This window comes from Puntigrus tetrazona, chromosome 18, assembly GCF_018831695.1.
Source record: "Puntigrus tetrazona isolate hp1 chromosome 18, ASM1883169v1, whole genome shotgun sequence".
NCBI lineage: Eukaryota > Metazoa > Chordata > Actinopteri > Cypriniformes > Cyprinidae > Puntigrus > Puntigrus tetrazona.
Window position 1 is genome coordinate 548,433 of NC_056716.1, and position 18,288 is coordinate 566,720.

The 18,288-nt window shown below is 40.3% G+C and overlaps 1 protein-coding gene across 7 annotated transcripts; it reads left to right on the forward strand.

The window, feature by feature from the left end:
• Nucleotides 1–384: 384 nt before the first annotated feature.
• On the forward strand, nt 385–18,233 carry rasgrp4 (RAS guanyl releasing protein 4). 7 transcript variants are annotated; one of them, XM_043264643.1, is made up of 17 exons: nt 385–885; nt 5,979–6,154; nt 7,233–7,338; nt 7,488–7,550; nt 7,643–7,774; nt 8,539–8,683; nt 8,984–9,157; nt 10,390–10,506; nt 12,044–12,319; nt 12,667–12,747; nt 13,794–13,898; nt 14,092–14,201; nt 15,425–15,575; nt 15,654–15,690; nt 15,779–15,916; nt 16,884–17,077; nt 17,234–18,233. In XM_043264643.1, exons 1-17 carry the CDS (start codon nt 863–865, stop codon nt 17,342–17,344), a joined length of 2,139 nt encoding a protein of 712 aa, XP_043120578.1. In that variant the 5' UTR covers nt 385–862; the 3' UTR covers nt 17,345–18,233. The 7 variants fall into 7 exon arrangements, with proteins under 7 accessions (XP_043120578.1, XP_043120582.1, XP_043120579.1 ...); XM_043264644.1 differs by having other exon boundaries at nt 386–885; nt 5,976–6,154; nt 17,161–18,233; XM_043264641.1 differs by having other exon boundaries at nt 386–885; nt 5,976–6,154.
• Nucleotides 18,234–18,288: the final 55 nt, after the last annotated feature.

Sequence of the window (18,288 nt, forward strand, 5' to 3'; positions counted from 1 at the left end):
GATGGAGACTACTAAAAACAGACCCAAGGCTAACAAATGAGCAGATACAGCAGGTACAGACACGCAGCTATTACTTGTAACACCTTGTACGCGGAAATTTGCGGAAAACACACCCGGCTTGCTCATTTACCTATAGCCTAAAGGCAAGGAACTGGTACAGACTAAAACAAAGCTGAAATATGGGTAAAAGCACACATGTGGGAGGCTAATGAGAACAGTCTGATTTCTGATTGTGATGCCCTGTCAGTCTTTTAATGATTTTTCACTCGTTTTACTCGCTGTCACTTTCAAAAGAGCTCAAGCCCTCCCTCCCTTCTCTCTGGCTCACTTTTTCCCCTCCCTCTGTCACACAGATGACAGTTCCCCTATCCGTCAGAGCCAGTGCCTGTATTTCAAATAGGGACTTGTTTGTATTGAATGCAGTTAGCTGTTTGTTGTGATCGTGCTGATTTTGACAGCTTTTTGAGTCTACAGTTTGAATTTTTTTTCTTTATTTTTAATGCCTTGCCGTCGAATAGGGGTTCTTTTATTTATTGTTTTGGTTAACTCTGTGCCCTGTGGTTCACATTCTCTGGTAATATTCAGAGAGAAAGAAAAGAGGGGGTGTGTGAGAGAGAGTGAGCGAGCGAGTGAGTAAGTGAAAGAGAGATAGAGAGAGAGAGAGAGAAAACTCTGAGCCGCAGCAGCTGGTTTTCAGGTTTTACGTTTTGACAGCCGTGACTGAAGAGCCACTGTACGTCTCCCAAGCCTGTAAGAGGTCACTTAGTACCTCTGGCTGGAGGAGAGAGACTGCGAGATACCCGATGGGACAAGTAAAGGTTTAAGCAGCCCGGGGGACACCGACAGGACACCGGTAGACACCATGAATCGCAAGGAGTCTAAGAGGTACATACTTCTGACTGTCTTTTCAATTCTGACTGCGCTTTGACAGGACTTCATGCTCTTTAGAAATGATTTGACGTCGACTCAACTCAAAAATCCGCTTTAGTCCTTCGTGTCACTGGGTTTAATGCACATTTGAGGTTTGATAAGTCTGTCTGTGCCTCATTTTGCAGTGCACTGCAAAGTGAACACTGTGGTTATCTGACAAAGCTGTGGTTTCTCCTCATGTTCTTCAGAACTTTGTGTTTAGGTTTCAGTTCTCTGCGAGAGAGACAGACTAGTCACTCTCAAAACGGTTCAAACTGCACATTCATCATTCAGACTCTCCCGATGGGGCTCAGATTAGGTTTGCATTTGCAAGATGATGTAGATTCACATGTGTATGCTGTGAAGTAGCAGTGGTGCCTGTCTGTGATCTTTAAGAGGGGATTTCACACTAGGGAGATGAATTGCTTTTGACCTAGTTATTCTCCTGTGACCTGTTGTGGATAGAGGTATGTTCGCTCGTTGTGTTTACAGTACATAAGAGGCATTAGCAGGAACATAATGGTTGGTGTTGTGAAGAAACATTGCTGGTGTCAACTCATTTAAAACTTAATGAGTGAGTTAGCCAACGCTACATATGGAGTCAGATTTGAATATGATGGGCTACATGGGAGAGTGTCAGTATACATACAAACTCAGCCTGTCTAGAATTACTGGTATCACAAGATAAATCACATGAAGCTAAGTGAGAACGGTAAAATCGATAGCTCTGACTAGGAGCTTTTGGGGGCGTCTCTTTTGTGCATGTTATCTCAGAGGTCTTATCTGATTGCTTGGAAATGACAAAGTTAGCAGTGACAGTGATGCTATCAGTCTTAGTACGGCAGGTTTTAATATAATCTAATGTTTGATATTTAATGTTTAATATTTCATATTCAGATTTCAGAAATAATGGGTAATAATGTGTAGCCTAGGCATAATTAAATACATAAATTAAATACATTTAAAGAACAATAAATTATATATATATATATATATATATATATATATATATATATATATATATATATATATATACTTAATGTATTGTTATATATAAACATTTATCATGTTGTATCAAATATACATATTTTGTCATCACGTCTGACATTTATAGCTACATGGAGCAGGGATGGAGTGGGTGCGGAGAAAGAGATAGAGCAACGGTGGGCGACAAACAAGGCGTTCAAATGGCTCTGGCATCAATTAATCAATTAACGAGAGAAAGGCAGGAATTTGCATGTTCCCTGACTGTGTGTGTGTTTGTTAGTGCAGACAGAAAAAAGGAAAAAGAGGGAGATGAGGAGAAAGCAGGAGGCAGGAGGGATTGGGGGTAGGGTAATGGAGCTGGAGATGTAGCCAGGAACTGGGAGTAAAACACTGGCTACTGTGGCAGGGATGGGGTAGGGGGATGTTGGGGGGATTTCCAAAGAGAAAGGAGAAGTTGTTTTCTGAATGACATGAATAGAGCAAAGGCTGCAGGAGGAGAGGAAGAGAAAGTGAGAGAGTAGGTGCTATGCATGGCTGAAACGCTAATACACTGTACGATTGCAACTGTTTCATTGGATTATGATACTAAATGGCAGGGTGTCATTTCAAATCACGCTGCGTCTCAAAATCATACGTTTAGCGCTCTATAAACAGCGCGCGTAGCTTTTTCCAGATGAATATGTGTTGTGAAAAGAATCAAGGTGATATATGCATTAACATTAGATTTGTTTTGTGAAATTGCTTCGGCAAAATCTAATTTTGATGACTTTTAATGACTATCAGCGATGACTATTAATGGAGACGATAAAGTGTCCCATGCAGATTTACCTGATGTTCAGTTATGTCATGCAAGGAAAGCTGCTTGGTTTGAAAGTGACCTTTTTGTCCGCTGAAATATCACTGAAGTGACCTCACCTTTAAAGCAAAACAGCAATATACGAGTAATTACGCGATTGTTTAACAAACGTATATCACCAGACGTAAGTCGCAACTGTGCGATATGAAACCACATCACTAAAGCCTGGAATACACTGCCGAGTTCAAAAAAACTGAAGAGATTCAAAAATATTAGGCATCACACACTTGTTGACTGTAAATAGTTAGGATTAGTAAGTAGTTAGGAAAAACTGTGCGATGGAGGACCGCACATTGCCAGACCAAGTTGTTCCAAAAACAATAAGCTCGCATAGAAACGTGTGCGTCTTTGCTAGGAAGAAACGTCGAAAATCTCAAAATATCAAACACGTTGATGCATCCTCTGACAGGTTGAATCTAAAAAAAATGTACATAAAGTCGACACTGTTAAATATAATAGAGTTTTTGAGTTCGATGTTCAATGTTCTAACAAACAAAGAGAATCGTAGTTGCACCTTTATAATATCATTATTATATCGTTATCGAAATATTGAAATCAACATGCCCTAGCTGATTCCACGCTGCATATAAATTTGCATTTATGGCTTGTTCACAAATTCATTTACATTAACCGAGAGCATTTTCCCTCATTTGTTTACTGTATGCGTGAGCCTACATCCATGTGCAAGCGTGCTTTTCTCAGGCCCGAGAGAGCTGCAGAGCGTGTATTGTGCATTGTCTTCAGCTGTAGAGCGGGTTGATGCAAATAAGCACGCGAGAGAGAGAGAGGGGTGAAAATACGATGGGGAATTTGCATATCGAAGTCATGTTTAATATTCGGGCCTGTCAGAAATAGAAAGAACCCGAAGAGAAGGAAATATGAGGTGCATTTTATGAAGGCCGTGTGCACGCTTCCTGGTCTACACGCTTCGAATTTTCGCCCTTGTCCGGAGTGCTTGTTTGTGTGGGCCTGATTTCGGCGGTTAGGTGCTTGGGTCGCTTAATGAGGTGAGAAGGTAAACGTCAGTCTGTGCGCGGAGAGAATCGAAAACGAGTGTGCCGAACTGGACACTGGTGCAGGAGGAAGAGAGAGAGAGTGGTTAGGAGGGGTTTGGACGTTCTAAGAACTCATCGCTACTTCTCTGCACTCGCGGCCAGCTTCCTGTTCGTGTCACTGCCGTCACAGACCACAGTGATTCTCGCTGATGCTGTCGCATACACAGCTCGATGTCCAAGTCAGAAAAGCACACCTATAAGATCTGACGTTGTGCTTCGTACCTATAAGTCACGCAGCGGCTGTGAGTTTTCAGACTGTTACGCTTGTTGTTCTCTTTGTGCGACTGACTGACAAGATACAGAGCAGAGCAGCGAGGTAGAGATGCTTATCTACACTTTCTAACTGTCTCTCTTCCTGTGACATTGAGGCCTGAATAGTGACACCTCCTGTATAGGGTGGCAGATGTCAACACACAGCTTTATAATATATAAACATCAACACACTTGATCTACCGGTAGGGCTTGCAGGTCACACATGTGCATAGGACTTCAAGGGGAAGGTGTCTCGCTCTCGGGTATAATGTCAAAGGCTTCAGTGGATGTAAGAAGGATGTCGGAGCATTTCATTTCTAATCTGAAGTAAACATACCTGCGGGTTTTGATCTGAACATCTGAGCCTTTGCAAAAGTTCCACTGTTATGCTGTGTCCGACGTGTTATAGCATAAAATAAACACGAATGAACGTCAAAAGGTATTTTATTTAAATACGTCAAGACATTTTTTCAAGTTCACGTCCACCAGCGGTAATCCCTTCTATCTGATTTGGTGGTCGGGCAAAAATGATTGGTCAGATTGCCTGTCAGTCAAACTCCCTGTGTTCGCTTGTGTGAAACTCACAGCAAAGTGATAAGTTGGTTGCTAGGGTTTTGCTGTTCCGTCGCTTATAAGGTTTTCTGAGGGGGCTTTAGCATGGTGCCGTTGCTAGGTTTACTGGCAGGCTGCTAGGGCAGTTATAAGTGGTTGCTAAGGTGGTTCTGAAGTGTTGTGGCTGTTTATTCGAGTGTTTCTAAGATGTTTCTAAGTGGTTGTCAAGGCATTTCTAATTAGTTTTTGGTTGTTATGACAGTTTACTAGACTGCAGTTTACTGATATCAAACAGAACATATTAGTAACCACTTAGAAACACCCTAGAAACCACTCAGAATACCTTAGTATGTTTCTAAGTAGTTGTTATGGCTGATTGCTAAAGGGTATTCATAGCTGATTCCTAAGGTGTTCTGGATGGTTGCTAGGGCATTTCAAATGGGTTGCATTCACATTGGTGTGTTTTGGCAGTTTACTAAGTTGTTGGTATGTTTTGGCTGGATGCTAGGCCATTTCTAAGTACAGTCATTTCAGTTTTAGCTGGTTGTTTGGACATTTCAGTTGTTTACTTATTGGTCCAAGTCAAAAGGGCCATGCCTCTACGAGCTTCTCACCCTTAAATATTATGACTTGCCTCTCTCTTAAAGTATTAGACCATGACTATTTTTATGATGTCTACTTGTGAAACCTAATGTCAAATCTGAAAAAAGTTACTGGACCGACATGTTAGTTGTTGATATCTTGCATGTGGTAGCATTTAGGGGATGGATTTAGCAAAACAGAGCATTTCACATGACCAGATCTCATCAGCTTTGCATATAACCCATGACATGCATTTATTATTATTATCTATTTAGAAGAATGTGTGTAACCAGGTGACACTGATACGGAGGGAAAAATAGTCACCATCAACTTTTCAGTTACTCGTATTAAATATCTTCTTTTCTTGTCGAGCAGAAATAAGACATTCATACAGGTCGGGAACGTCTTGAGGGTGAGTAAACGAGGACAGAATGTTCCTTTTTGGTGAACTGTCGCTTTAAAGAACCACGGATGAAGTCTTCAGCATCGCAAATATTGAACAGATCAAAATGCTGCTTAGACTGCTAAAGACAAGCGGTTACTGCGAAACATCTGTGGTCTGACAAGTGAATAAACTACGCAAACTGTCTGTTGCTATGGAAACTTTGTTTTGTTTATTTGTGAGAGGCAATTTGAATAAACGCTGGCATCCATGCCCCATCCACACCTGTACGGTCTGTTACATCGGTTGTTTGAATACACCTGTACACTGTTGGGACTGGGTTGAGTATTTGAGCAGCAACAAAAACCCCAAAACTCAACTTTTTTGAATGTGTCTCCAGCAGCAGGAAGTCCCGTCAGGAAGGAGGAAGTGTGATAAAGTGCAGAAGACCAGTGCAACGGAGGATGACATGCCCCAGCCCTCATGAGATCAGCCGGGCTCTTCAAAGTCCACCGGTTCACTCTTCTTTCCGCTCCGCCAGCCTGGATGAACTCATCCTCCGCTGCCTCCACTGCTTCGGTCAGTGTCCAACTCGCCCCTCTGTCTGTCTATCAGTGACCCCCGTGCTACACGACAGACGCTTACATCTGTCAGGTCCCGTTTTCAGGAAGAAAACATCACCAAATATTGACTCACGGGTAGTAAAAGGAAGCACCCCTTACATCACAAGTCACAACATTAAGTCATAGATCTCCCACATTCCACTTTTTCGTGGGGTTCTCAGCCCTGTCTCTGGCCTCATGCGCCCATCGTTCTCAGTCTCCATGTGCCAGCCGGATTATGTAAGTCTGCCGAGTAGTGTGAGGGACAGAGGGACAGCAGCTCTTGTCAAAGAGAGAGGGAGAGAGAAAGAGAAACAGAGAGAAATCTTTTGGTTTGCTAGCATTCAGGGCCTGGGAATGTGTTTGTCTCTCTATGCTAATGAGACAAAGCCTGATTGTGCGCCTCAGTTTCGCAGGCCTACCCTCTCTCTCTCTCTCATTTGTTTTTTAATCGTCCCCTTATGCCTTTTTTAGCTGAAATGCGCTCAAGTAATTGGACTAGAGATAGACAATGTATTTGTGCCATTTGCTGATATTAAAGAGTTCATAAATATCAGCGAGTACTTTATATTTCATCTTAATTCATGATTTTGTCATTTTCCTAATGATCACTTCATAAGTAATTGAATGACACCTATTTTCACACATTCTAATGCCTTTATTCACTATTTTTGTTAAGGATTAACGATTTCTAAACTCATGCAGTAAAAAAGTAATATGTTTAAATTATATATAAACAGTTTAGTCTGCCAAAACTACAACTGCAGGATATATTTTTATATAGATATGCATATAAATACGTGCATGTATTCGTAGCATGCTTAGCAGTAAAAAAAAAATAGATTTCAAATACATTTAAGTATTTTGATTGTTCCCTACGGGCAAAACGAGGAGAGGTGCGTTGTTTTAACGGGCAGAGAATATATAAGAAACAAGACGAAGAAGCATTCCAAGCCACACTTAAGAAGGACAATACGGATATAGACTTGGAGTTGGGATCTGATTTTAAATCCCACTAAAAAACTACTTCTAATTCTAAATATTTTGTTTTTTAGACTCAGATGGGAAGCTGATCAGAGGGACGCAGCTTGTCCATATGACCCTGATGATGCATAACTGGGTCGTACCATCACACATTTTTGTCCAAAAGCTGCTTTCTCTATATCCTTTTCGAGCCCCACTGCTATGATTTATCCCACTGATCCCAGAGCAGCTGACACTCCATCATTCACACGGCTCTTAATCCCACTGACAAAGACTCTTTTACTTTGGCCTCTTTATTTCGTGATTCTTCCTTGACTTGTGTTAACATATAAGGATTGTCCTGCGGAGAAAAGGGAACAGAGGCGCGTACAAATCTGCCACTTGATCAGGTCGGTGGATCCGCAGCATTCACACGTGCGTCTAAACATGCCAGCATGAATGAAAGAAATCACGTCCTCTGCTGCTTCTGTGTCTGTCTCAGGCAGTGGATTAATCAGTTCCGGATAATGTTTGAGGTGGATCCTCTGTTAGAAAAAGTCATGGGAGATCTCTGGGCTCTGGTCAGGGGCGACGTAACCGGTCCACCCGATCACCGCATCATTACTCCATACAAGTGAGTTTTACGTTTGAGATTTATATAGCTTTAGTATTAAACACACACCATACAGTATTAATCACATCCAAAATAAAAGTTTTTGTTTGTGCACCGTGCACATTTATTATGTATATGCAAACACACACACATACAATATATATTTAGAAAAATATTTACGTGTACATACATTTATATTATTATATTTTATATAAATAAAATGAATATATAAACAATATACGCACATATATGTAAATAAAATCTTATTTGGATGTGATTAATCATTTGACAGCACTATATGGAGATGGATGAATGGATAGATATTATAACAGTGATAATATGTAACATAAGCAATAACTGCTGTATAAACATAAATTATATTTAACAAACAGGTAATATCTATAATGCATAATTATAATAAAATTATATTATAATAATCATAATATATTAAAGTCTATATTTTCTCTTGAATATATGCATGTTTATATTCATATATTGCATTTGTGTGACATTACAGAAAATATATAAATTATTATAATATAATAAATTGTGATTTTATTCAAAATTGAAATATTAAAATCACACACACACATATATACATACATATATATATATACATATACACACACACACATAATTAAATAATTTCCAAAGAATCCATAATAGCAAAAATGATTTTGTGCTCTGTGACAGGTCTTTGAACTGTATTGACTGTATTTGTTCCCGACCTATCAGATTTGTGATGTTCTGTTTGGTTTCTGTTTGTCCATCACTATGTCTGAAAGCAGTAATCCTCCAGTGAATGTTTCCCAGACTCCCTCTCCCTCTGTAAAGAAAAGGAAAGTTTCCCTGCTGTTCGACCACATGGAACCAGATGAGATGGCCGAACACCTCAGCTACCTGGAGTTCAAAAACTTCTGCAACGTCTCAGTAAGTCACTCACCCAGAAGGCTCGAAACGGTTTGACTCAGATTCTCTGACCAGATGTTGCTAGTGCAAAGTGAGTTCTTATCTGACGGTCTAACCTCAGTACAGCGCTGCAGTGACTGCACAGCCTCATACCGCTGAAGCTGACTAATAAAACAACCACCATCACACCCATTGTACTCATACCTGGACGTGTCGGTTCATATCAGAGGATCGTTATGTCTTGCCGATCGCATTCGTGAGCGCATAGCACATCTGGATTTCAGATTCAGCTGTTCCCGTTGCTGTTCTGTGTCACTTTAGTTTCTGGACTACCGCAGTTACGTGGTCCATGGCTCTGTGAGGAATAATCCGGCGCTCGAGCGCTCCGTCGTGCTCTGCAACGGAGTCTCCCAGTGGGTCCAGCTCATGATCCTCAACAAACACACCTCACAGCAGAGAGCAGAGGTCTTCACCAAGTTCATTCATGTAGCACAGGTACTTACAAACACACGCATTGTTCCATTCAGGAAATACAAATAATCAAATGACATACACCAACCCCCAACACCAAATATATAAATGTACATTTTACAAGAAAATTATATTTTAGTCTTTCTCTTTGTGTTGCCATTTTATTGTATTTAATTGTGAAATGTACAAGCAGTTTCTGAATGAGAATGACTTTTACACCATTTCTTCAGTTTTAAGTTAAACTACATATTTTTAAACTTACAATAAATGACCTATAATTCACAGTTAATTTAATTAATATCTAATCAATAACGGTTTAACCGTAATTTATCACCGCTGCTGACTGGCAGTTTTGAATATAGCATTGGCAGGGTTGCCATTTTATTGTATTTAATTGTGAAATTACAAGCAGTTTCTGAATGAGAATGACTTTACACCATTTCTTCAGTTTTAAGTTAAACTACATATTTTTAAACTTACAATAAAGTTCAGTTAATTTTTTTTTTTAAGTCCAATGAATTGTATGAACACTTTCGCAACCAAAGTCACTTCAAAAGTGAGCAGCCGATGCCGTGTTATGTACTGTGGTTCTGAAAAGGAAAGAACTGCGCAGCACATGTTGAAATACAAACGTTTCAGTAACGCTATGAAACAAGCCTGCCATAACTTTCCATTAAAGACGCTGACGTACGATACTGCAGAGAGAGAGGCCCTGGCATGACAAAATATAACCCTGGGGCAATTAGTTTTCAAGGTTTCCTGTGATAACTGTTCGTGAGGTGTCTGACTCATTTTTAAAAACGTTTTATGACGTTTTTCTTTTTAATTACGACATTCAAAGTCCGCTGCAGCTCGTCATGTGCTTTGATGATCGACGTCTCAGTAAGACAGCTCACTCCAAGGATTTCTGAACGCTTAATGTGTTAGCTCAGAGGAAAAGATTACATCAGATGTGCTTTGCATGTTGCCCTGCTTTTAACCACATAAACATCAACGTGCGAAAAAAAAGACAACCCGGAGAAAACACCTAGGAAATAAGCAAATGCGTCAATGTGATAGTGAGGACATCTGATATAAGAATGCCATTGAGACTAATGTTCCTGTATTGGGAAATGACTTGGGAGAACTGTTGCATAACTGTCGCTTACAAGTGCTTTTTACAGGAAAGAGGATGTAAGTAACTTAATGTTGCCATGCATTCAGAACGAATGTAAGGGTACAATTCTTTTCTTTTTTTTCTGTACCCGTCTGAGCAGAAGCTGAGAGCCCTACAGAATTTCAATACCCTGATGGCGGTGATAGGAGGTCTGTGTCACAGTTCCATCTCTCGTCTCAAAGACACAGCCAGCCTGCTGTCCTCTGATGTCACAAAGGTCAGTCTGACCCCTGCAATTGCTGCCCACATCCTTTTTTTCCTCTCACGAAGCTGTTTTTGTAAGGGCTTAACCAATGGCACGATCTTAAGCCATTGATCTTTTCAGCTTTTGATGTACGTCGATTTTTTTATATCGATTCTTTGGTTAGTTAGAAACGCATGCAAGCCAATATATGCTTTGAGGTCACATGCTGTGAAAAAAAATCACATGCAGTACGTACCCACTGCCATCATGCACGCCTCAAATTGACGCGAAAGCTATTGATTAACATCGTCATCAAAAAAGCAATTAGAAGTGAATAATCTTTGCGGTTTTCAATATTCAATATTTGTTTCCTTTAGTAATTGTAGTGTCTTTTAGAGCCAGAAATCTAGATTTTTTCACAAATTTGGTGCAAAAAAACCTGTTAATGCTTAAAAGGTTACTCCACCCCAAAAAGAGTATTTTTATGTTCTTTCCGTACAAAATCATAATGTTTCCGTACAAGCTTCATAATGTTAAGGTTGAACCACTGATGGCAGACTATTCTGACGATGTGTTTCATACTTATCTGGACCTTGAAAGCGTTCATTACTCTGCATTCAACAGGGCCTTTTGCACCACTTTAGATCCAGAACTAAAAGTACAGTATTGAAGTCCTGGGACCATTTTTGGACTATTTTACAGTATCATTTTGCCAGTGCATTCAGTTGAGTTTTTGGAATGGAATGCCGACGTATACGTCAAGCGATATAGAAAGAACGTAAAGTCAGCTGGCAGCGCTACATGCCATTAAGGCTGAAGCAGAAAACGCAGTAGACAAAGTCTTCAGGTAAATGCCGTTTATAAAAAAAAAATAGTAATAAGCTGATACAATGTTTACACAGCGATTTAAAAAATGGCATTTTCGTACGCGTTTTGCCAGTCAGCTTAAACTTACATCACCAATAGTTCCTGGATCTATTTCAGACTAATCAGCTAATTTAGTGTTCCTGGAACTAAAATCATTCCTAGTTCCTGCGATGCGAACACGCCAAAAAGTGGGCAGTACCACAATTAAATAGTTCCTGTGGCGCGAAAGGCCCTGCTAGGACAGTCACAAGCCTCCCGGATTTCATGCAAAATATCTTCAATTGTGTTCTGAAGACGAACAAAGCTTTTATCGGTTTGGAACGACATGGGGGTGAGTGATTAATGACCAAGTTTTCATTATGGTGTGGAGTAACATTTTAAGGATTCAGGATTGAAACGACAATCTTGCTGTTTGCCCTTGAGCAAGGTGCAGCGCAAGTTTCTTCAGATTTTGCGAGTGTAGTATGAATCACGTAAAAAAACAAAAAAACAATTAAAAATAAATGGTAATGGCATTTGGCAAAGAAAAATGGCAAAGCAGTGCTTGGTGAAAATAGAAAAGGTAAATAGTAAATGCTAACCTCAATCAAAATGATTAACATAATTCAAAAATACAGCTAACTGACACAATAAAACAATAAAAAAAGATCCGTTTTTGCAATATAATCCAAGTGCTAAATAACACAATGTTGTTTTCCTACAGACTCTCAGTGAGCTCACGGAGCTGCTGTCGTCCTACAGCAACTATTCAAACTACAGGCGCGTATACAACGACTGCACTGGATTCAAGGTGCCCATCTTGGGCGTTCATCTCAAAGACCTGATCTCCCTCAACGAGGCGCTGCCAGACTACCTCGAGGACGATAAGATCAACCTGGGGAAAATGCAGCATTTATACAGCAACATCAGCGACCTGTTGGCCATCCATGACTGCACCCCGCCGTTTGAGGCCAACAAAGACCTGCTGCACCTGCTAACGGTGAGACTGAGGGAAAACAGTGCTTGGAGAGTGACTTGCCGTCAGAGGAACGTATTCCTGGAAAGCCTCTCTTCTCAGAAGTGTTTGTTGTGGCTCATGTTGTGGGTCAATACCTAACTAGGCCCCATCAGTACATGGAATACCTGTGCCTATTAAGAAACGTGTAAACACGCCTTTATTTCCAAAGAGAGCCTGCATCTATTTATAAGTCTAAATGAGTATGTTTTTAAACCCAGCCCTCATCTTTGCGGTTATGCCCCGCTGTTTGTGTGTGTTACTGAGAGATGTGGATTGCAAACAGTGGGTGTCCTCTCATGTGTAACCGTTCTGCCCCGCCTTGCCCACAGCTTTCTCTAGACTTGTGTTACACCGAGGACGAGATATATGAGCTCTCCTACACCAAGGAGCCCAAGAACCCCAAAATTCAGGTGAGGCCTTCAAACTTATGCACACATACATACATATATATATGCATACAGTAACGGGACAGACATAGCACATTCTTGCAATAATAAAAGTTGTATTTACTGCATGAAAAATAAGTTTTGCAGTGTACAATGACACATACATATATATAGTGTGTGTCTGTGTATGATATTTTAATGCAGAAATATCATAATTTGAGCTTTTATCAGGATGTTTAGTTCAACACTATTTTTGACGCTGTAAAAAAAACCCCAGATTATTTAAAGTGCAAGAGTATACTATTTCCTGTATGATTCAATATTTTCAAGTTAAAAAAAAAATATATATATATATATATATATATATAATTCAAATTCTGTTATTTTTGAGTGCAATAATCACTCGGACAGTAACATAGGCAAAGTATCCTATAGCCTATACAGTATATGGACCATCATATCATAGTGAACTATAGGTGGGCTCTTTTTACGTGAAGCACATTCAACCATATAGAAACGCCCTTAAAACCACTCGGGACATGCGAGCATCCACGTAGCAACACCCTGGAAACCTCGAGCATCACCCTGGCATTATCAGAAACAAGCAGCACTCCGATTTTATTCAGAAAGTACGTAAACACTAATTTCGAACACGTAAAGACTTATTGAAACGTTGACTTGTTTTACGTACGACTGCAGCCAGTATTTTCGCACAGTCTGACCTCGTACGTGACCCGTTTATAGACAGGGAGTATCCCGTGCTAACGTGTGGGCACAGGGCTCAGCGCGCTCCTCTTTGTGCAGACACACTTCAAAGAAAACCACAAAAAAGACACACTGCTGAAAGACGCGCGATCGTTATCTTCGCCGCTTTCAGTGTGGGTGTTGTTACGTACAAGCTTTTTTTTTTTTTGATTGTTTCCTATAAAGCCTCTGCCTGGGACAGCGCTCGCGTTTTACAAATAAGCCAGCGACACCTGTATAGCGTTTTCACAGCGGCGTTTCTCGGTCGCTGGTCTCGAGCGTCAGAACAAAACCGCCAGGTCTCTAACCGGCCTTTTTTTCTGCAGCCCTTAGCTCCGGTGAAGCCCCCGGTGGTAGCCGAGTGGGGATCGGGAGTGACTCCGCGTCTGGACCCCGCCACCATCTCCAAACACGTCAAGCAGATGGTGGATGTAAGTGAGAAACATGCGTTTATTCCCACTTTTAGGGCCAGTTCCTTAGCGCGAGACTGAGACGGCCGGTTCCTGGCTGTCCGCTCTCACTTCCTTAACAGAGCGTAGGCCCTTCGAGACCAAAATGTCACACGGGCTGATAATTTTAGAAGTCAGTGCCATTCGGTCACAATGATTTTGTTGCCCCCTACAGTCTATCATGAAGAATTATGATTTGAACATGGACGGCTACATTTCTCTGGAGGACTTTGAGAAGATCGCTGCAAACTTCCCCTTCTCTTTCTGCACACACGAGAGCGATAGGTGAGACGAGCTCTTTTTTTACGCTCAGATGTGACTACTGAGAACAAGCAGGGCTGTGTTACTGACAGAATTGAAACCGATTTTTTACACTTTCGATTAAGAGTTCGGGGCCGCTTTGCTTTTTGAAATCTCGCATGAGCGCCGGGGCTGCGTTCACTCGATCGCAAATCATTTATTTGGTCAACGTTGTTGCAATTTGTTTTGGATTTTATGCTATTTATTCCTGGTACGTAAAGCTGAATATTCTGCAGCGGTCAGGTGATCCTTCAGAAATTATTCTACTGTGCTGATTTCAGAAGCATTGAGAAACATTTTCTTGTTATCGTCAGTCACGATTGTGTAAAGGTGGCTTCCGTATTTTCAGGGATGCCATCTTTATCAGGATTATTTGGAGAATAGAAAGTTCCCACACACACACACACACACACACACACACACGTTGGTATTTGTGGTTTATGAGGACTCTCCATAGGCGTAACGGTTTTTATACTGTAAACTGCCCTACACCTAAACCTATGCATTTTTAGGTTTTCAAAAAAACACCATTTAGTATGTTTTTTAAGCCTTTTGAATTATGGGGACATTTGCAGTGTCCTCATAAACCACCTTCAAAGTGCAAGACCTCTGTCACCCATGTCATTAAACGTATTTGTGTCCCCATAAACCACAAAAACCAGCACTCACATACACACACAAAATCATAAAAATACACAAATAAATAAACCGACCAACCCAAACCCCTTACCTTTTTCTGTTTCTAAATTCAACTTTTATATAAAAGCTAAGCGTAAGCCGGTAATCAATTTTTATTTATTTATTGTATTATCAAAAGCAGTTGAAGTGAAGCCGAATCAAAGTCAGTGTGATGAAACCAACATACAGGAAGCCATTCTGCTGTCATGTGACAAAGAAAAACTTAAACAGGAAATATCACAGAGGACCCCTGTAGACCTTTGAATTTTCTTTTTTTTTTAGGTCATGAAAATCTAGCTTAGGCTTTCTAACCCCAAGAATGATATCCTGATTAAAAATGATAGGATTTTGAAACACCGTTTACCTTAATTTACACAGCTCTTTTATTTATTATTTATATATATATCATTTTCAGCGTACTGATCTAAACTACTGTAAAAAATGCGACTAGAACAGTATTTTTCCCTGTGAATTTTTTCAGGCCTGATTGTTTTCCATACAGTCCATCATGCTCTGTTTGTTATTTTCAGGGAAGGGGAGATCAGTAGGGAGGAAATCACTTCATATTTCATGCGTGGGATGTCGGTGTGCGCTAAACTCGGCTTCAACCTCCACAACCTTCACAACTTCCATGAGACCACGTACAAAAGGCCCACGTTCTGCGATACCTGCGGAGGATTTGTGAGTGTTTAAACGCACTTCTCCGTTTCCGACTCGACTTTGTACATCACCTAACCTTTTCCTCTCTTTTTCCATTAGTTATGGGGAGTCATAAAACAAGGCTACCACTGCAAAGGTTAGTACATGCAGTACTGATCAATGGGTTTCCTGTACACCGTCAGCTCAGACCATCGTACCCATGCTGCCTCTCTCTCTGTCTGCAGACTGTGGAGTAAACTGTCATAAGCACTGTAAGGATGTGGTGGGAATGGAGTGTATGAAGAGGTTCCAGGTGACCAGCAGCTCTTGTCCCTGCACCCCGGGCCCCGTATCAGGCCTCCACACTAAGGGCAACAGCTGGAGTGAGTTTTTTGGGGTTTTTGCATGATGTGCTTTGGAGCTCGCTAAAGACCGTGAAACTTTATAAAATTGCCGTCTTGTGAAACTTGCATGTTGTCATGTCACGAGATTGAAATCGGTAGGCATTTATTAAAGCCTGCTTATGTTTGAAAACTTTACAAAATAGCCAGGCTAAATGTGAAATGGCATACTAGCACGCTTTTCTTACTCTTTCTGCCATTTGAAGTATGCTGTTGTACAATAAATAATTTAGTAAAACGAATAAAATAAAATAACGCTAATAATTTAGTGTCGTCAAACGATGAATCACGTACAGAATAAGTTTTTGTTCACATAATATGTTTGAATATTATGTGTATATATATATATATACAGACGCACACACATATGCCTGTTTATATTTAAGAAAAACGTTGTTTATATATTAAACATTTGTATATAATAGAAATACGTACATGTAAATATTTTCAAAATATATACTGTATGTGTTTGTATTTATGTATACATAATAAATATACACAGCGCACGTATATTATGTAAACAAAAACCTTTATTTCGGTTGGTTAATCATTTGACAGCAGGATTTTAAGCATATAAAGATGCGGAAGAAAAACTAATTGTTTGTATAAACGATGTTTGTATACACTTAAACTGTCGAAGAACAAAGCATGGAATGCTGGACACTTCATGCACTCGACTGCAGCAGATTTAATTATATTCAAAGGGGAGGGGCTATCAGACCCCAATTACGAATGACAAAATATTATAATAAATACCCTACATGGTTGTGGAACGGTTGCTGCTTGCTTTCGACTCTAAATGGTATTTCTCGAAAAAATTCGGTTGGAGAGAAGATTATTTAGTGCAGAACGTCATCAATACTCACTAGCATAAAAAAACCCCCAACGTTTTAAATGAAATGTAAAGCTGGCAGATGATTTATCGGTTCTTTCCCGACCTTCCAATCAGGTTCTGAAGAGGAAACATTTGTCTTTCCTAATGGAAATGGATCCGAACACTCTAAAGGCCAAACTTCATCAGACAGCGACGCCGAGGCCACACTATCCGACAGGTCCACTCAGACGGACCCGGGGGTTTGGACACCGGTGGCCAAACGGAAAGATCGCCTCCCTTCCCAGAAACAACACCCACCCCTTGAAAAGGTATTGCCGTAAAACAACTAACATAAATTCCTTACATATTTTCACAACGAGTATGATGGATGCATTTATAATATGCTTCATAGAAAGCTAATTTGGTGAGCGAGACTGGGTAGCATCTTCTGAGACTAACGTTACCTGCCTGCCTTATCATCCCAGAGCGCTACGCTACCGGCAAGGGTGCGAGGTTCATCTGCCCCTAGTTCTCTCCTACAGGAGAAAATGGATGAACTGAAGCTGAACAAAGATAAACGAAAGGAACCAGACTGAACTAGTCTGTGCATGTGGCCGTTTGTTTGTGTGTGGTGGAACTGTTCAATACACTGGACAGAAAAGACTGAAGAACATGTCCTCATCTTTCTCGCCAACTGTCTTGTTCTATTGTCTTCAACAGATTGTTCATGACGTTCATTAAATGTGATGAAATTCTAGCCAGAAGGGAATTTATTTAAGGAATTACAGATGGCCCGCTTCCTCTGGGCTCTTTAAAACCTTGTCGTGGATCTGTACGGTAAGAACTCTCTATGCACCAGCATCTCAACTGCCAGAAAAGACCAGATCAATGGACTTCACGTCTCCACAAGTGCTCAAAAGTGGACTGCTGCATCATGGATCTCACTACCGCTCGTCGAGACGGACAAAACTGTTGCCTTACTATTTACACTGATGGAAAAATTACACTGTGACCAACTGTATTGAACTTGAACAGCAAGAATGTACCTCCTCTGTTAAGGGATGAGATTTCGGTGCTGATTTAATACCCACAATGCATCACTGTGCCTTATGTAATGAACAATTCATTGAGTAGGAGACAAAGGGTGTTATATCACTGTTTAGATCAAACAATAGTCCTGTCTCAGTTCAAAACGATCACAATCTGCTTTGTTAGTGCTCGTGTCCATTCGGTGCATCAGAGCATTAATGAAAAAGAGCGGGAAAGTGACATTGAGGGTTGATTCAAACAAACACTGTGGACCTATTTTAAATTGTTTTTCTAATATGTTTTCTGTTAGATCTTTTGTCAACTCCAACTTGAATGTCTGTTTTACTAAATCTTGAGTTTAGGCTATAGATTTTTATTTATTGAGGAATGATAAAGCTTAAGTATTTTCCATAAAGCACTGCCTGATGTGATTAAAATATCTAAATTAAAAAGCGACTGAGGTGTTTCACTGGTTTCATGAGTCTGGCTTTAAAAGGAACATTATCCATTA

Bases quoted from the DNA above. Each gene is read 5' to 3' on its own strand.
- rasgrp4 (XM_043264641.1), top strand. From the start codon at position 863: ATGAATCGCAAGGAGTCTAAGAG. The intron at 7,551-7,642 runs GTCGGTGGATCC...TGTCTGTCTCAG, and splicing joins CAAATCTGCCACTTGATCAG to GCAGTGGATTAATCAGTTCC. The intron at 10,507-12,043 runs GTCAGTCTGACC...GTTTTCCTACAG, and splicing joins TGTCCTCTGATGTCACAAAG to ACTCTCAGTGAGCTCACGGA.